Source organism: Chaetodon trifascialis, chromosome 5 (genome assembly GCF_039877785.1).
Source record: "Chaetodon trifascialis isolate fChaTrf1 chromosome 5, fChaTrf1.hap1, whole genome shotgun sequence".
Taxonomy (NCBI): domain Eukaryota; kingdom Metazoa; phylum Chordata; class Actinopteri; order Chaetodontiformes; family Chaetodontidae; genus Chaetodon; species Chaetodon trifascialis.
This window is the reverse complement of record NC_092060.1, coordinates 21,918,786-21,939,445: the sequence shown is the minus strand read 5'-3', so window position 1 is coordinate 21,939,445 and position 20,660 is coordinate 21,918,786. Positions and strand designations below refer to the sequence as shown.

Sequence of the window (20,660 nt, the reverse complement as noted above, 5' to 3'; positions counted from 1 at the left end):
TTCTTTTCCGACTGTTTGCTGATGATACCAACATCACTTTATCTCATATTGACTCATAGGAAACAGCACAAACGAGGGATTGGTGAGAGTTGCAAAATGATTTCAACTCAAGAAGCTCTCATTGAATAATAAATAGTTAAATTATATAATATTTGTGGAAAGGGGCAGGAGGTATGATGGGGATTGCAGTGGGCTGTCAGTGGATGGAAAATCTGTTTCTGAGACATTTTAGCTGATGAGAAATAAAACTGGAAACACAGACGTGTATTTAAAGTCATCAGCAAACTAAGAAATTTCAACAATGTCTCTTGTTTAATAACTATATATGTGATATATTGTTTTGGCAAATACATACCCCTCCAATCTTCACAAACAAATATTTGCGGCTTAAATGATCCATAAGATTGTCAACTCCCTGAAACTAATTTTTTTTGTTGTATTTTCCGTCATTACAGTAGCTTAGCTGTTTTTCTCTTGGCTAAACTTAGCCTGGGTTGACGTTGCTTGTTACTTGTACAACCAGTTCAGAAAAGTAAATTAATGCCAACGTTGTATCCGCAACTCGTACTGTATCAGCAGTGTGATGCATATTTTCACAGAATTTTCTATCTATATGTATTTCCATTTTCAGATTTGCAGTATACATGTACCAGTTGTTGAACATATTCATTTTTTCGCACATTCAGCCTACAATCTGTTTTTATTTATGACGAGGAGATACTGAGCAGGATTTATGAGATTTTAACCTGAGCGACCAAATATTGCTATTGCTGTTTTGCTGTTGGATTGCTGTATCTTGGCAAGTGTACTGATATGTTGTGCCTTCATCTTCGCCCAAGGCGGTAAATGAATGTGTGGTGTTGCTAGCATACTTCCAGTAATCTCTCCGAGACTGCTGTGCGTGTCTGGTGGCCTGTGGTGAGGAGTCTGGCCCAGCATCATCACCCACATCTCCCACACTGCCACACATATGGTGCTGCCTTTGTGTCAATTGTGCTCTGTGGGGTTTCTAATAATTAACAAGATGACAGACAAATGCAATGACAATCACAAGGTGGATTTGATTTTCTATTACCTCTTTGTGTTTTTCTGCTGTGTACAACTGTCACATTTTGACATATTTTAGAATAATTTTGCATCTTTCAGAACATTGAATTAACTTCTAATAATTACACATTACAGGCCTCCACTTTGGAAATGGCAAATCCAATGAATGCCTTTAGTTCTGTCTGTATGTATGGACACTTCCTTTTCTAAACTGCGCCAAACCATAAATAACTCAAATGGAAAGGCGCTATGACAGACTTAATGTAAAAGGGTGAAAATGTTCCCCCAGTTGTTTGACTTTGCCCAGGAATCAGTGCCAAAGAACAGCCTAAATAATCGGCCTTGCCGCACTGTTAGCATTAAGTGTTTCATTGGATGAATGGTTTGCTGCTGTGTTGACGTGGTTCCATTCAGAACAAGTGACACATTGTCAAGAAGAACTTTATTACTAATCCATCTGTTAATGTCTCTGAGAGTTCAAGAGAAGAATTTAATGTACAATGTGTTGCGCTGTCTCTTGAAGGCTGGCAGATGTTTTTTTTTTGTTTTTTTTGTTTATTATTATTATTAAGATGTCTTGACTTCAGAAAAAGCTAATTATTCTCAATTCTGTTCAGGTTTTTATTTGCATTTCGGTCAATAGTCAAACTGTGACTAAAACCTGCATTTCTGAACAATAATGGTAAAAAGCCTCTCAGGTTCAGAATAACATTATTTTTCATTTGTCAGTTCTTTATGAAAAAGCCATCAGGTTTATGAAACAGCATCAGTAAGAGTGTCTCTATGAAAGGGCACGAGTGAATAATTGGCAACATTAGCTTTGTGTATAGTATAATACAGTATCCAGTACAGTATATCCACTGCTCTGAACCAACAGGGAACAAAAAAAGGAAAACCATGTGCGCAGTCATCATTTAACTCCAATATAAATCCATCCTTACAAATCCAATACACAAATAGTATGTTTTTTTTGTTTTTTTTAATATCATCAACAATCCTTTCTACTTCTGCTGATATGATCAAAAGCCTTCATTATCGTGTCACCATTGTTTGCCGGAAACCCTAATTGGAGCTTCAGCAAAAGCAAGCAACATTTGATATAATGGCTCCCTCCCAAACCGGAATGCCAGGCCTGCATTATGGCTTACTTTTTACATTGCTGAACTCCCTGAGGGAAGGACAGAGATGTCATCATTAGTGGGCAGTAGACTCTGGCCGTGCTGCCTGTGATAGCTGCTGAGGTCTATTCAGTGGTCAGCCAGGCCCGTGGCCCAGTAGCAGTGTCTGCTCTGTGTTTCCCCTGTCGAGATTCCCATCTGGTCACATGACCCTGCACCAGGCTGCTTCCTCTGAATAAATTTGGCAAACTAATGAGGAAGGACGCTTTGCGAAGACCTGGAAAAGGGCACTTCTTCCTCTTCTTCTCCTCAGAGAAAAAGAGGGGAAAAAGTCGCTGTGGTCAATTTTATTAACTTGGCTGACCTTCACACAAACAATTAACATTTACAGAAAACAGAGCCACTCCCATTATCGTCCTCATCTCCATCTTAATCTCCAACCTCACCAGCAGCAGCAGCAGCCTCCGATTTTTTTCAGCTTCTGCAAATTTAACAGCAAAGTGATGGCAAACCCGTTGCATGGATTTTTAAGACAATTGCAAGGTGATGTGGATTATGCTGAAGGTCAGTTATATCTGAGGGTCCTTCGATAATTGGCTAAGGACCACCAGTGTCACAGTAAAAAGGCAACTGTGAGCAGTGATTATGCGACCTTATCTACTTATCCTTCTACCACACCACCAGCAAACCTTTTTGCATCCTGACTGAAAGTGTGGGTCTAATAAAGATAAGTATATGGGGTGAAAAATGATGAAAAATAAAGGTGAAAAACAAATGCACAACACGCCTTACATGTGAATTCTTGTTCTTCCTTTGCTTCTAGTTTAATGTTTGAAAAAGGTCATTTTTTTAATCTGTTCGCCAAACCAGGTAAGTTGAATAGAAGCACTCTCAGAGGCTTTGCTCGTATGGACTCTTTTTCTTCTCCTACTGTGTATGGTACCGTGTCATCCCTGTCTGTGAGATGATTTTTATCCTGACATGGACAGAAAATAAGATTTGCATTAACACTAGCTCTGTATGTGTGTGTGTTTGTGTGTGTTCTCCCATTTGTAGAACCTGATAAAGAACCTGCCAGAGCAGAAAGAGCTGAGTGCGCTAGCGGAACTAAAGGGTGAATATGAAGAGCTAGTGGAGTCAGAGCAGTTTGGCATTGTGGTGAGTATAATTTCCTGGTGACTACTGGATCGGCCCAAGAGAATACACAGTATGCGCAGTCGTACTCCCAGTCTGCTGTAGTCAAACACTTGCAAGCATGCACAGTTGATAAATTCAGTTTTTTATTCATTACTCACCCCTTTTGTCTCTCTCTACACCTCAGACACATGCGCTGCACTGTTGCACTTTTGTCTGCCTTCAAACAGCATTGTTTCATACACTTTTTTTTTTGCAGGGGACTGCTGGGTTTGGACAGCGGTTTAGCAAGAGACCAGGAAATGAAGAAATGTATAATTTAGAGGGAGTTGCAGTAATGTTTAATTAAAACATCTAACAATATAAAGGGCATATTTAATAAAAGAGTCACAATTTGGTAACCCAACTTCCAAATGACAGAAGCTATGATTTAAAAAAAAAAAAAGGCACTTTGACTCCAGCAAAGAACAGTTCAATCATTTTTGATGAGGATTCAGCATCAGGAATTCAGTGAACGCCATATTTTTGACATCAACTGTCAATGTTGTCTCATGATAAAATCATACCCTAAGGCTATGAATCCTGTCTGTAATAAAGTTCTTTGAAAAGCATGCCGCTGTAGTCAGCCAGCTTGGTGATGTATCCCAATCCTCTAATCGATTTACAACGAATTGCCAAAGTTATCCTCTTCTCTGACAAAAGGATAAATAATATTGTGGGTAACATATTGTTAACTTGGAGTATGGCATCACAAAAGACGTCGGCATTCACCAGACAAATATGTAATGATTCACATGTAATTAGCTGAAGTTAAGTAGGCCAACATTTAAGGCCCAATCTGACCTTTTCTATTGATGTAATTGACATAATTAAGGTTTTAAATTAATGATCAGAAAGACTGTTGTGTGTTCCTGTCCCACACAAACGTCCTTTTGTCCAGCAACCTGTTCTTTGCACATGATGGGACGCTGATCTTGAGGTGTGATAACTATGCTTACCTTTTCATGCTGGCCTGCATTCCACCTGGTATTGAGGTTGCGTGAAAAGGCAGAGTTGTACTGTAAATCAGTTGTGGAAGGGAAGTACATCATCAAGCTGTTCTGACCTTTTCCACTTAGTTACAGCTGTAATTACTTTTTAATTAACTGCTCTTGCCATCCATTTACCAAGTGAATACCCAGCACTTTAGGCAACTGTAAAAGGAAGTGTTGTCTTTAAACTTAACTTTACAATGAGATCATAGAGGTACATTACACAGTGTTACAGAAGAAGTGTTCAATTAGACCCAGGGGTTGCAAAAGTGCTCCATCTCCCCAGCTATTCTCTTTAGTCGTTGAAGGCTTTTTTGCCTGTGTCTTTTAGGAGATGTAATGAAGCATGGGGTGGCAGTTTCCCTCGTGATCTCTCCAATTTTGTGATCATATACCTCCCCGCTGATGAAGTAGCTCCTCAATGCAGAGCTATTTAGTTCCCCTGGGAAATAAGCCATGTTCAAGCTTTTCTCTGCCAGAGCTGTCACCAATGTGCTGGCATTCATTGTGATTTCTCCTTATTGTATACAAATCAATTCAAGTGAGGGAGAGGGGAGGAGTGTTTGTGCATGTGTATGTGTGTGCACACGTGTGTGCGTGTGTGCAAGGAATTGAGGTGGGTGGGAATATTGGTGTGCGGGGGGGGGGGGGGCGTTGTTTGACAGACAACTTGCCCATACACATGAATAAATTTGAGCAGTAATGAAGCATTATGGGCCGGATCTGAAGGTTGCCTTCAAGCACCGGATTATGCAGCAATCTGTAGAATTTGTCTGTGGTTGCTGATTTGCCACATATCTTATAGCCAAAACACTATTTGTTTTAATTCCCTCCCATTTTCATAGCTATTTTTTTCTCTCATTTTCATCTGGCTTCAGTGATTCCAGTCCTTAGCCCAGAACTATTGATTGAGGCTGTTACATTATTTATTACAAATCTGTTTAATGGGGGATTCCTTTGTCCATATGAAAGTCAGGAGGGAGGCAGGAAAGAGGTTATTCCCATTTGCTAAAGAAGGTAGTTGATTTTCGGTTCATTAAAACTAGGCAGAGCAGTAATTACACTAGAGATTCAAAATGACGGGTGGTGTAACGTAATACTTGTAGGATTTCCTTCTCTGTCTTTGTTTCATCATGTTATGAAAAACTATAGTATGAATTAGTATTCTAAAATACACTAAAAGAAGAATCTCTGAAAGATTGTGAGGAGCAGAATTCATGGCTGAGAACTGTAATAGTAACATTTACAGAGCTTTTTGTGTCTTTCTGCAGATAAATTTTATTTATTGATATGTTATTTGTCTAAGTGAGCCGCGATGGCGTTGCTCTTTACTTAAAGTGACTCTGAAAGATTTCAGTCCAGGTTGATGTGGCGACACCTGTGGTTAATGATGGCACTGTAACAGAAGTGCATTTCCGTACTACGGGTCACATAGTTTCGGGGGCAGCAGGGCAAACTGTTGTTTTAATAAAGTAGTCAGGCAATAATTGGCCCTTTTTCCATCATTTTTTGGTGCACACATCATGCGAACAGCAGGGCAGTGAAAGTGTTGATTACCTCACTGAGAAGTTGGAGGTGCCCAGCCTGTTGCCTGCAGCTCCTCGTCTAACAGCTCACTGTGGCTGCTCCTTCTTGATCCATTCCTCCCTGCAATATTTCAAACTAATCAGCTTTCAAAAAATGCCTAAAAAACCTTGAGATTATACCTGTAATACATATGCTTTTGAGGATGGATCACGAAGACAGTCCTTAGAGTACTAGACATACTCTGTGTGTGGCAGCACGCTTCACTTGTTACACTGAGGGTCAAACAGTGTCAGTTTCAGATTAGAAGATTGTGCAGCTGGAATGCAGAAGAATGTTTGTGTTTGGAAAAAGTATGAAATTAGTTGTGTCACTGGTTATTGCAAATAAGCCATCAAGCTTTTCTCAGCCCTGCACAGAACATGGGTGTTTATTTTGGAAATGGCTGCCAGTGGTTACATGTGACCATGTTGGGTTGCACTCACTACAGAAACTTCAGAGAGATCTGACAAAAGTAACTGTGCCAGCAAAGTGAATAAATCCACACAGGTGGAAAGCAGAATATGGGACTTTCATTTGTGTCCGAACATATTCATAGTGTGTAACTGATTGCACTACACCTTGGTTATTTATTTGTATACTACACAAACTGCTCTCCTCACTTCTTCCTTTTTTATGCTCAGATGAGTTCGGTAAAACTCCTGCGACCACGTCTCAACGGCATTCTGTTCAAGCTGACGTTTGAGGAGCAGGTGAACAACATCCGGCCAGACATCATGAATGTGACATTTGCCTGTGAGGAGGTGAAGAAGAGCGAAGCCTTTTGCAAACTCCTGGAGTATGTGTTGCTCGTTGGCAATTACATGAATGCTGGCTCAAGGAATGCCCAGACGTTCGGTTTCAACATCAGCTTCCTCTGCAAGGTAACACCACCGCAGCACTGCACCACACAGATTAACACCATGTTGTGAAAATGTCTGATACCTGAACACAAACTACTTCTAAATATACATCAATACATTTAAATTTACATTCATTCATTTGATGCTTTTGTCCAAAAATGACGGCCAGTCCATGTAACACTCCTTCTTAAGTGTCACATGGTCTCTCATTCTCACATGGAGAGAGTGAGAGAAATAATAGTCAGGAAGTGAGTAAGTCCTCTTTGAGAAAGTTGTGATTTGGCCGAGAGGGATTCGCAAGGTTGAATAAGGTTGAAGGTTGACTTAGATAACATGTCCACACGTCCCCACATCCACCATCATGGACCCACACAGAAGAGTCTGGATTGACTGTTTCTTTGCTACTTGTTGGTCATAGCTGTGTACAAGTGGAAGGTACCAAATCCCACTGTTGTGTCAGTGTGCACCTGTAGCTCGAGATGGCAGAGAAGAAGGGCTTTACGTCGGTGAGGTGTTCACATTATTTTGAATTCGTGGGTGAATGGGACGAGAGCATCACAGTGGAATGCAAATTGTGCCAGGGTGACAAGTGTCTGTCTGCTGCGAAGAGCTCTACTTCAAATCTGAAGAAGCACCTGCAAACCAAGCACAGCCCACAACACTCAGGTGCCCTCAGTTTCTATGTAATCAAACATAATCTTCAATAAAGAACTGCAAAGGGAAGTGGTTCCTGCTATTACCCTACAGAGTTGCAGATTATGGGCTGTAGACTAGGCTGTACAATAATGCTCAAGGCAATGCATTCAAGGGTAGACCTACAGCAGGCTACGTGCCCACCGGACAGTATAACCAACATGTGTGAGGAATCGTACAAGGCTTTTCATTTTTGGTAAAGCAAAGGTACTCAGGTGAGTTACTTTTCTTGGCAGGTAACACTGTAATGTAGCAAGTTACTTTTTAAAGGCTGTAATCCTGTAATGTAACAAACATGTTGCCCAACTAAACATACCAAAGTAGTTATCTACACGTTTTTGATCATTCAGTTATAATATTCTCCGTTTTTTTGCACCACTGTTTTATGTGACAGTCATTGAGATGTAATTGTACCATGCTTTGAAAGTATACACTGAGATGCAGGCGTATCACTCTGAGTCAGACCCGTCCTGCTTTCATCAAACGCTGCTCTCAGATAATAGAGGCATGCTCACAAGATTCTCTCGCTCTATGAGAAATGCTGCCTTAACAGATGTCATGGCAAGTCATTTTTTGGGGCCTCTCCCAAGCTCACCTCAAAGAATTTTACAGAGACTGCGTCCTCTAAGATCTGCAGAACCTAATCAACAATCAAATGAAACACGTTTCAGTAAAAATCAGAACCATGATGAGACATGGAGCACAGTGGAACCTGAGCCAGAAAAAGGCAGCATCTGAGTCCACTGCCAGGTAAAATCACAGCATGCAAAGATGTGAAAGAGGGAACTGGCAGCCATGTACACACAGCTATACCAAGCACAACCGAGCTCATGAAGTAGACCTTTTCAGCCACACAAACACACTCAAACTTACATCAGGCAGACAGTGAGACAAGAGGCTTTCCGACATTGTGTTCTAAGAGGAAGAGTCCTTAAGCTAAGGTAAGAGAGAAGTCTGTCAGCCCATTGTAGACAAAGAGCGGGTTAGTCATGTCACAATGAAAACAGCTTGGATTTTAAAATGGCACTTCAACCACAAGAGCAAGGTGGCTCTAGAAGTGGGACTCTTAGTAGGAAAGTTGTGTATTTGATATTATAGACATGAATGAGTGTAATGTGTTTTTTTTTTGTTTTTTGTTTTTTTTTTGGGGGGGGGGGGTTAACTGTGGCTTTTCCAAAAACAATGTGAGTTAAAAACTGAGTCTTAAAACTGATATCAGGATTTGCCAGAGGATGACTTTCTGCAATATTGCATATACGTGTTGTCCATGCACGTATTTGTACACATTTTCTCAACAACCCAATTTTTAAGACGACAGTTATTAATCTCTAATTTCACATTTAGTCATTATTTCTCTGATTACGCATTTAATGTCTTTTCAATGCGCAAAGAAATTCGATATTTTAGTCAGTCAAGTAGTATAAATCACACAAACAGATTTTTAATGTTTCTTCTTTTTTTGAGGATTTTTTTCCCCTACTAAAATGGAAATTTTAAACAACACTTAACAACAGCAACAAAAAAAAGTTGCCCTAAATGTTCAACTTTCTTTCATGCCAACTGCTTACAGGATAAAGATCCAGCAAAACATTAATATCTCCTAACTCAACAGCATGTGAAGAAATTAGGGTTTAACTGAGAGCCAAAAATTCACTTTGTTGTCCCTTTAAAGTAGCTTTAGCACCGTGGTGCCGTGTAGCATAGGCGACAGTGTTTAATGTCTTATCTAACTGATGAGAAAATTCATCGGGCAGCCGACAGAGTGCTTTGAGAGGCGCTGAAGCAGGGGCAAGCCCCTCCTCCCGGCGCCGCCTCAGGTCGGCAATCAAGCTGTGGGGATAAACAACTTAAAGAAGCTACAAAAAACATCTCTCTGACACTTTTTTCTCTTTGGAGTCATTATTCTCAAACTCTCTGCTGTTTTGTGGCAGTTCTGCAACCGTTGGGAGCAGGAAAAAAAAGGGGGCTCTATCCTAAACGATCATGTCAAATGGATCAGTCATGTCATGTGAAAATGCACAACATGGGGTTTTCCATACGGGAGAGCTAAGTGTGAATGCCAAAAGCCACCACCTTACATGCATATTTGAAGCCAGCAATCTTGCAGGTGTGAAAAGGGCTTTAGTATGGTGAATCCAGTGTGCCTTTTGTATTCCTGCAAGCTGACTGAATCAGTATGGAGTGTCAGTGTAGAGCCTGGTAATGCCTCAGGGGGCTGATTGGGCCATTATAGATGGACACGAAAAAAAGTCTGCTTTCTCACTTTAGTCAATCAAGTAAATGGCCCCCTGGGTGGCAGGTCTATGGTACCTAATGGGCTCATCAGGGAGGAAGAGGTTGATGATGAGAAGGGCATACGCTGACCCACCTACAGCCCTCCACTATAGCCCCTTGTCCGGCGAAGGACACACAAATCTCCTGGGAGCCAGCCTGGTCACATACATTCAACAAGCCGAACGTCCGCTCTGGCTTTACAAGGACGACTGTGAAATGTGGATTTCATGTCACTGTGGTTCAGTGTGAAAACCGTGAGCAAATGACACGATGGGGAAGTTTTAAACTGAAAGAATACCTGCAATGTAAGAAGGAAACGCTTAACATGCATAAAAATAGGCATGATAATTAAGATTGTAGAAGAGTCTGTTTCCATAATGAAACATATTGGGTAAATGGATAAAACCATCTGCTGTATGACTGAAAAACAAACTCGCTCTTTCTCCTGGGTTTTGTCCCTGTCTTACTGAGGGAAAAACACTTTCACAGGCTCTGCTTAATAATTAAAGACCACATGGCAATGATTTGTGTCCAATTTAGGTAGAGCAGTCCAGGCTATCTGTTAGGCACTTGACTCAGTGTCATGGAGTCATCTACCTAACATCAGTGTGACCTTGCCTCCTGCTCTCCAAATACAACTTTTTCCTCAGCTGAAATGATGGTTAAATCACAGAACTCATTCTCAGCAGTGACCTTGTATGCTTTTCTATTTATTTATTATGTATTTTTCAGTTGTCTTAAAAGCAATGTAGTAATAGGTTGATTGATTGAAGACCCGACAACCCCTCTGTTAGGGAGAAACTATTTCCCCATCGCCATTTCTTCTATTATTAGTTAATTATTGTGTTTTTTTTTTATTTTTGAGCTAGAAATTGAAGTGGAAGCATGTTTGCTGGTCGTGTATAATAATATATTGGAATGTACGGCACTAACTAGTGAGGGATTTGGAATAATGCTTCCTCAAGGCAATTTATGTTCTGAGAGATTGAATGATATCACGGTTCAGACTTTGCTTTCAGCAGCGTGGCAATGAGGCAGCGTTTTTTTTCCGTCTACTTCAAATGAACAGATTTGTTTGAAGGATCAGCATTTACTCCATCCAGTCGCGCCATTAAAACATAATGGGATAAGACACATTGTAAGCAGCTTGTGCAAAGAAACGGCAGCTATAAAAAGGCATTTGATCGAGGCAGTGTTCAAGAAAGGAGTTGAGGTAAAACTGCAGGTAGCCTGCACTCTTTGAGGAGAACATACCTGAACGGAGGAGCTATGGCAGTAAAAGCCCTTTTCGCTTTTGGCTTTTACCCCAAACTTTGAAATAGCCAGGTCAAGGGATGGACCCTGATTAAAAATGGCCCCAGACTTTGACACACAGCCTGTTTGCAGATACTCTATAGCCCTTGGCACAGTTCTCACAATACCTTAAAGCTGCATTGACTGAAATTCCTGATGTAAAATAGTGTGAAAATAACATCAGCACCTTGGGCTTTGTGTAGGATTCCCTCTGCCCTTCCAGAGGCCCTCAGCAGAATGTGTTACCTCTACCCACAACAGCTTTTTTTATCTCAACATACTCCATTTCAAAATGTGTGTAATGGCCAAATATGCCATTATAATGTTTGCTATCCTTGTGTTTGTTACACATTTCTGGACTCTGTCAGTCAGACTATTGTCATCCCCCTGATATCAGCTCCAGAAGATTTAAGACTTCACAGTTTAAGACAATGGCCCGGTTGTTTTGATTGGGTTTGAAACCATGTTAGAACCTCAAAACTCCACTTCATGTTCAGCCAGTGAAACCAATCCCTGAAACTTTTCTGCCAACTGATTAAACTGTGCTCTACTTAAGGTTCTCTGCATGTAAAATATCCACATTTTTAAAAGGAGCAGATCAGTTTAAGATGGTTTTGACAGAGGCTTTTCTGCTGGAAGATGTCGCACTTTTCACTGCGGTTCACAGTGAACTACTGCACGTCCTCTCTCTCAGGGAAAGCTTCCAGTAATTCGAGGTAAAAAGGAGAGAAAATGCAAAAAGTTGCATCATCAGGTACAAGAGGCCCACAGAATCCTGAAACTACAGTGTTTGGTTCTTTAAAATGAAACCTGAAAATGATAAGCACAACTTACGCTGTACAAGTTATTTCATTAGAGCCATACGATTTATATTAAAAGTGCAGGTTTGAATTAAGCAACATGAATGCTTTGTAGGCTCTGTGGTCCAGTCTTATTATGTCAGTGACATTCACCTCACAATGCTAATATGCTTCCAGTATCATCAGATAATTTTAATGGCTGCCTTATTACCTGAAGCTGCATCTCTACTTACACCCACTGCACTCAATAAAACTGCACCTTGTGCCCATTCGCCTCCCCTGTATGGCCACTAGATTAGTTCAGGTTAAACATACCACTCTAAATCATTTCCACGTTGTTTCAGTGAGGCTATGCACAAGATACTGCAATCTAGAGATAAAAACTGCCCCGCTGTAGCACATTATTTAGAATTGTTGTTACAGTTAATGTACTGTTTGTTAACATTTACAAATCCCTAAATGTTTATTTTACCTCTCCCAGTTTACCCTCTCTTTATTACATATTACTAATATTAGTTAGCAGATGAAATCAGAATACCACAGATGCACTTTTTTGTCTGGTAATGACAGTTTGGGGTATAACAATAAACAAATTAAAATTTAAAATCCATGAAATTAAATTGTGATTATCCAGCGTGAGCAAATGATTGATCCTCATCTAATGAAAGTGTGTTTGAGTGTGTGCGTGTGTTTGTGTGGGTGTGTTTCTGTGTTGGTGTGTGAGGGTATGCCGTTGACTGCCTGTAATTGTTTAAATTCGCTATTGCCTAAGTGTGTGTGTGTGTGTGTGTGTGTGTGTGTGTCTGTGTGTGTGTCTGTGTGTGTGTCTGTGTGTGTGTCTGTGTGTGCGTGTGTGTGAGACAGCATGTACACACGTGTGTTTGCGTGTGCACATGTGTGGGCATGTCCAACTGCAGGCTGTTTACAGCGCGGATATTATCGGTATGAGTACACAGAGGTGGGTTGTGCTAATTAGTTTTCCCAGCATGCCGTTCGAACAGCATGGCAATCACGGTGGGGAATGAATATGGAACAAGTTCCCTATGCACTGATGTGGAGACTCTGGCTTGTGTGTATGATCACAGTCGCACACACACACACACACACACACACACACACACACACACACACACACACACACACACACACACACACACACACACACCAACATATACTTGGCAAACACAGTGCAGTGCTTTCATTAAAACTTTCCTGCCTCACTGTTCTCATTTATTCTCATGGGTGTGGTATCATGTTATCTGTGTATGTACTGTATGTATTGTATGTACTGTATTTACTGTATATATGTGTGCATGTTTGTTTCTTTTTAGCCGGCTGTAATTGGATGTGAAAACATCATAATGCATTTTTATTTTATCTCCTCCTAATGTGCTGTGCCTCTATCCAGTCCTTCATCTGATGGAGCTTGACTGAACCGCTAACTAGTACCTCTTACATGAGGGTCCTTGTTATCTTGACGGCCATGGACCGCTGACGGCCATGGACTGTCCCTCTGAGAGGGCAGACGTTATGCTTGTTATTTAAATTTGTTTGCATTCATTGTTGTTTCCATCATGGAGACACAGATGCATTTACTTGAAAACAAATTAGGCAGATTTCACATTTCACATCTTTTCTTTCTTTTTTTTTTTTTTTTAGCTCCGAGACACGAAATCCATCAGTCAGAACACAACGCTTCTTCATTTCCTGGCTGAGCAGTGTGAAGAGAATCACAAAGCGATTTTGAGGTTTCCAGATGAACTGGAGCACGTGGAGAGTGCCAGCAGAGGTATGTCTCTGTGTCTGTATGTCTCGAGACCAGTGCAAAATATGGTCGGACGCACATGTGCGTTAGAAAAGTTAAACATCAGCTGCGGACGAATCCCAGCTAACGGTCTTTACTGTGGGAGAAGCAACTGCCAAAAGATGCCCACAAATGTTTGTAACTTTTTTTAAGCTTTTCCTATATCCATTAATTTATTTCACTTTTTCACCCTTATCTATTTCATCCCTTGACAGCAGCTCGCACTCCGTCTTTGTGACAGGAATAGAGCTGTTTGTCTGACCACACTGTCATTCAGCCTGTCAATAAACTAATTCCACTCTAATTCTATTCTCAAGCGTTTGGTGGAATCCCTGCAGGCTTATTTACTTTGTTAGTCTCGTAATTGGTTATTTAATCTAATTCAACTAATTATGCACTTGACTGAGGCTGCCAGCCATTGTGTAAGTGGACTGAATAGTCTTTGTGCGCTGTATATATTTAGATGTCTGCATGCACAAATTTTGAATTATATCAACTTTGTCATTTCGTGGAAATGAAGGAGATGCTAGTTAATTGACTGAAACCAGCAAATAAATGTCTCTTGCACAAACCCCTCAGGAACTATTGAAGGAGCAGGGATGCAAAGAAAAAAAAAAAAAGCAAACATTGGGACAACATTGTTTCTCTTGTTTCACTGACCATCACATCCAATTAAACAGGGTTTTCAGTGGAATGCTGTAACAATGAAGGAGACTTCCTGTTTACATTTTGAGACTCAGGCAGGCTCACCATGGCTAAATAAGCCAGGGGTCTTATTTTTAAAAAATCTGCACTATTTCAAATCTTCTTTTTTGTACTGCTTTTTTTCCTCACACATTTTATTTCCTATATTTGACTGCGTTTTTATCAAGTTAAATCTCAGTATGAGAACAGCTGAAATCTCTGCTAACGATCCTCTAAAAATCGATTTTATTAGATTTATTTTGAGGCACAGGAGAACATCGTGATCAGAGGCCTGGGTCTTTGCAAAGCTTTTACTGCCTGTAGAACAGTAGAGCATCTCTCAATTATTTACCACTATCTCCAGATCCTTCTCCAGAGATCCTTCTCTCATTCCAAAACGAGAGTGAGTCTGGGGTTGGCTTTCACCCGCTGGCGAGGTGGTACGCTGGATCTGGCAGCTGCGGTCAGGGGGCGTGCGCTTCTCGTGTTGTTGAGGCGGAGAGGAGCAGCCAATTTTGAATGATGTGTTTACAAACCGCAACTGACAAATCCTACTCATTTTGGCTTTAACGTTCACACTACATAAAGGAAATAATACACCGATCCAGTGAAATTAAATTAAAACAAACACACAGTATCACACAGGACAGTGGAGCAGTTGACAATACAACCTTCATCCTCTCACTGGTGACAGGATGAAAAAAATCACAGCACTGTTGTGCTTTTTGGGTGATAAATTTCATATGAACAAGCCTGTCTAAAGCCTGTCTCCCATGCATGTGATCTCTGATTGTGGACTGTCAGAGGCGAGCGGGGGAGGGGCTGACTTAAAGGGACACTGACAGCGATGTTGGGGATTCAGATGCAATCAAATGGCCATCTACAGTAGTTGGTAGTTGTACAGTTAACATCATCGATAAGTGCAATCAGTGCCTGGATAATTTCCCTTGGAAATGATAATTTTCCTCTCCCTTGATTGGCTGCTTCAGACTTTCACTCCTCCAGAGCTGTTTCTCTGAGAAACTGGCCTGCCATGTTGCCATCGTCTGGTTTTTATTTCACCTCTTTGACCACCATTCAAAATGGTGCATATTTTTTTACTACAGTAATTAAAAATGAATCTCTGTGAATTCTACAGCAGATGATTATTTGAAATATGATTATTTCTCTTGTTCATGAGAAATCACTGTGCTTATGGACTACCCTGGCTGCAGAGGAGAGTGAGAATGGAAGCTAGAGGTTCACTTTAAATAAGACCAGCGTTGGAGCTCTTCCCTGTGGAGACCTTCCCTCTCTCCGGGGATTCAGACAGTATCAAAGCCCACCTGTATCGAGGTCAATTTTGATTAAAATTCATTTGATTATGTAAAGAGGCAGGGGCAGCATGTTCCAGATAGGACCTGGACAAAGAGAAGGGCCATGCTTTTAACAATAATATTAGTAAAATATATCTTTCAATATTAAACTTTTAGGATCTAAATCTTACATTCAAAATTCATTTTAGACCCATTAAAATTTCGGTCTCTTAGTAATTACACAGGCTAAAAAAATTGCAGATTTTTTTACTCAAACAGTAACATATAAAGGCTGAACACTAACATAAATTAATTTTCAGTACTAATTAAATTACTGTCTGTGCAGTGTTATTTTACTCAGGCTCAAATGCTTTTAAATTCTACCTCAGCACCCCTATTTCTATACCACACTGAGCTCAAAATATCAAGGAAATGATCCTGTCAGCATCAGCACAGTCGAAATCATAAAATGAAAATAAGTATTTGTTTAGTAGATGTTCACTGGGGTAATTGACTGGCTTATTTGAAATCAACCAGTCATTTGTTCCAGTGATGGTGGAGGCGTTTTAGATTGAACACATTGTAAACATGTAGGGAAACATTTTTGTAATTATCCTGCATCTATTGCATTGTGATTCTGTGAGGTGAACCGCTGTGTGCAGTGTCTCTACGTGTGTCTTGAAGGTAAAGTATTGTAATGAGGTCCTGCTGAGTATAATACAGAGCAGCATTTTGCCTTCACTGTCTTGATCTGGTCGACTTGGCAGTGACAGTTCCTTCCCACCTTAATTACTTCCATCAAACAGGTTTTTCCTTCTCTCCTGTTTGTTGGTTTCTTTTTGTTGTTGTTGTTGTTAGATAACAGCATATCTTCAAAAAAGATTTTTTTTTAATGGAATTTGGTGAAAAGGTTCAAGTGATTATTTTTTGGTACAAACAGAACAACCATTGTTTCCACTGGCAGAATACTTAATTTTCTGTGATGAGTTTCTTTGATCACGGGTTCAGTAAAAATGTATTGTTATGTAATTATCTTTATGTATTTGTATTTCAATGCAAGGCGAGAGCAATTTTAAAACCTCTAACATGTGTCTATTATCAAAACAAACTGTGTATTTACATATACAGTAGAGAACTGTGCAGCCAACTGTGAAGGTATATAGTTACAGTTTCTTGTTTAATATCGCTGTTTTTATCCTTCAATATACATGAATTAAAAAAAAATGCAGTACAGCACCTTTAAAACAGCCTAAAGCTGTTCATGGATTGTATTTAGCATGGAAATACATCAGAGTCCTGAGGCATAAATTAATTTCCATGCTCATCTGAGGTCATAGCGTACCTTAATGAAATACCAATTTAAGATATGTTTAAACATACACATGTCTGGGTATATTAAGTGATTTTGCAATTTCTCCACTAACTGTTCTCTGCTCACCAAGTTTTATCCTCCAGAAAGAAAAGCTAGCGCATAAATGGTTGGTCTGCCTCTCTCTTAGGTCAGAGAAAGTCAAGAAAATGCTGCTCTATTTATTCTCGCAAAAGAATTGACTGGACAATGCTGGTAAAATCATTACGGCCTGAATAACAGACAAGGACAAGATCTTGGCATTGTTTGCTAGTACGTTTTTCACCAGCATCTACTGGAGCACTTTTCTTCAGACAGTGAAGAGCTGCTGAAGAGACATCACTGTCATTCACCAACTCCAAGTCTTTTAAATGTGGTAGAGCTTGTGGAGGGACATCTCACATATCTGCAGCTTATTGAATATCTTTAACCTTGATATTGAGCACTGTACGAAGTTGAGTCTGGTGACCAGTGCAACCATTATTAAAACACCCTGGATCAAAATTTACATTTTTGAGAACCTTGCTTAATAAAAAAAATGTGCTGAATGAATTAGGCTTTTGATGGCAGCTGAAAATGTTCACATTTTTGTAGTAATCTCTTATTCATAAAAACAGTTATTCCTTTTTTTGAACATTTCCGAGTTAGTTCATCACCAAATGTAACCCGTTGCCGTTAACCTGTGGAAACCAATTCTGCTTTTCTTATTGGCTATGTGTCCAAAATGCGACCATATTTCAGTGTGAGCTCCATCTCTGTGGATTGGTAGCCCCTCCTGCCATCGTGTCATCTTGGATCTCTACTGATAAATCACTCTGAAGGATGAAGGATTTGAAGGAGGTCTGGATAGCTCAAAGGGACTCAGGCCTCACAGAAAATGCCCCCCTCCCCCATAAAAAAGAAAAAAAAACAGTTGGTCACACTGAGCATCACATCACTGCCAACTGAAGTTAGATATAGATATAGATAAAGATGTAGATATAGATGTACATCCTTCATTTTTTTAATTAGTGCAGCAGAAAGCATCAGTTGCATTATATATGTATAGAATTATAGAATTGTATAGAATTCACACTCATGGTTTATGTTACCGTTTGCATACTTTTAATAATATCAGTGTGCCATGCAGCCCTAATGCACTGTATTCCTTATTCATCTACTATTTTAATTTAACCTTAAATGGGCTTAGGTTTAATATTGCTTCTTGTACTCTTGTACCAAACTGGTGTGAGATATCACATTTCGAAGCACAGCTAATTTCTCTTCACTCTGATCGCTCAATACTGTGTTTGACTGATTCGGTGCACTGTATGCACCACATACTGATTGCTTCTCTTTCCCATTATTTTGCAGCTTCATTTTAATGTGCAGAAGGTTTTTAAAAACTCGATGTCTCGTACATCAGCTTTTTTTCACCCTGACCAGACACTTTAATAAATGAAAGAATTCAGTTTCAAACTCTCATAAAGAGTGAAAGCTTTGGTTCCAGGTTAGCTGCTACCTTCCAATTCCTTCACCTTGCACTCATTTTATTTTACTGGAACATAACAGGGTTGTTTTTGTTGATAGTTAATCATGTATTCCTCTAGGATGATGCACCACTGAATAAGAGTGTAGTCAAGATCATATACATTATATACTGTGTGTGTGTGTGTGTGTGTGTGTGTGTGTGTGTGTGTGTGTGTGTGTGTGTGTGTGTGTGTATATATATATATGCATTCATTCACAAATGTACTACTGGAGATTGCGACTATAATCATTTGAAATGCAGTGTTAGAATCCACTATTTTCATACCCCTGACCTCATCTTAATAGCAGTGGCAAAGCCTTGAGAGAAGTGTCATTGGCCAATTTGCCTTGTTAAATCCCCCTCAGAGATGAATATGTGGGGCCTGACAATGGGAACTAAGTCTGCGTGGTGATTCCACTCAATCAGTGGTGCACTGACAATCTGTCTTGACAATCCGGGAAAAGAGGAAATATGACACAAATGTTCTCATAAATCTATTTAGTATAAGGCATAGCCAAGGGCAAAGTACTTTGGAGCCTGTGAGAGAGAAAATGGAGAATGAGGGGAGAAAAAAAAAGATGAACTCTGAGGATATTAATACCGCTGTGAATATATCTATTATCCACATTCATTTCAAGGCACTGCAGCATAATAAAGCAGTGCTCATTTCCCATTTAAAGTCCTAGCAGCACTTGGCTCTGTATTACGTAGACAAAATGCCTTTCTGGATGGGGTGTAACACAGAAGGGATCATTTGTCTCTCGGTTTCAATGGGGTTGCAGGGAATCATGGGGAGGGGAGAAGTTATTCCCTCATGCCAGTCCAGGGAGGGTATCTTACTAAAGTCAGCTGCAGAAGCTTCAGGAAGAATGGACATAATTCCAGCCAAACACTGAGTGCTACTGCAGTGGATGCACGAGTGTTTGCTTTTTGCTCAAGACGTGTTTGTCTGTGAAAGAAAGTCACGATTTACATGAAGTTCATTCATGTCGCAGCTGATGTGTGTTGACTCACAATTAAAAAGTGATGAGAAAACACGCAGTTATTGAAGTTTTGGGAAGGTTTTGAAAATGCTTGCTAGCAGCTGGGCTGTGTTACTAAAGAGGCCAGCGGCTAGCTGAAAAGCACTATTAATAGACATCATAACAAGACATGTTGTTTGTGTTAAAGGAAGCTATTAACTGTTCATTTAAAAGAGACCTGACCTACTTTTTAAGCTTGTTTATTTTTTCATATTTACTCTTGCTCTTCAAAAAAAAAAAATCTATGGAAATCATTTTGTAATTTTTTTTAATTAAACTTTTAGGATTCTGTCATTATCAGCGTTTGTAGACATGTCACATTCCCACTGCGTACACCGGTGCTGATCATTTTTATTTTATTAGCCTGAGGGTAGTATTTTGCATTATGCCACTGTTTTAATAACTTTATAATGTGCCTGCTTCTCTGTGTCTTAATAGAATGCTGGACACACACCCGATTGCAGAAAAGTTGAGACACTGTGCAAAATATAGATAAAACAGAATGTGATCATTTACTGATCATTTTCATCCAGACAGTAATGTTAATGTTTGACCTCAACAGCTTCATTGATTTTTGTAAATATCTGTGTGTTCTGAATTTGATGCAGCAACACGTTTCAGACAAGTTGGGACAGGACCAGCTAAAGACTGGGAAAGATGTGGACTGCTCCAAAAACACCTGTTTGGATCATTCCACAGGTAAACAGGTTCATTGGTAACAGGTGATAGCATCGTGATTGGGTAAAAAAAAGGGGCAACATGGAAAGGTTCAAGCAAGGATAGAGCAAGGTTCACCCCTTTGTGAACGCATGATTCTATGAAGCATGTACTGCATGGGCTCAGGAACACTTTGTACAAGTGCTGTCAGTAAATACAGTTGGTTTGTAAATTGATTTTATTTACGCTTTACACAGTGTCCCAACAATTTTTTTGGAATTGCATTTGTGTATTTATTAAGGCAACAGTGTTGAAACTGTTCTCTGATTCAAATAACGGTCCCAAACTTCTTACTATAGATAAAGATGCACAGTAATGTTTGAGAAACTGTGCAGAGGCTTTTAGTTAAATGCAGTGCTGCCTGTTTGACCCAAATTATCATTCAGAGTGTCACCTGCCTGCTTGGTAACCTTCTGATTTTCCCAGAAGACATAACTGACAATATGACAATTCATAACTCTTTG

The 20,660-nt window shown here is 39.9% G+C and overlaps 1 protein-coding gene across 8 annotated transcripts in view; it reads left to right on the top strand.

Annotated features, from left to right (window-relative positions):
• diaph2 (diaphanous-related formin 2) overlaps positions 1 to 20,660 on the top strand; it is a 377,012-nt gene that overhangs the window by 231,556 nt on the left and 124,796 nt on the right. For all 8 annotated transcript variants that reach the window (XM_070962307.1, XM_070962304.1, XM_070962305.1 and 5 more), the window contains 3 exons: positions 3,222 to 3,323; positions 6,538 to 6,777; positions 13,476 to 13,605. In XM_070962307.1, coding sequence (XP_070818408.1) covers positions 3,222 to 3,323; positions 6,538 to 6,777; positions 13,476 to 13,605 — 472 coding nt within the window. The remainder of the gene's footprint in view (positions 1 to 3,221; positions 3,324 to 6,537; positions 6,778 to 13,475; positions 13,606 to 20,660) is intronic.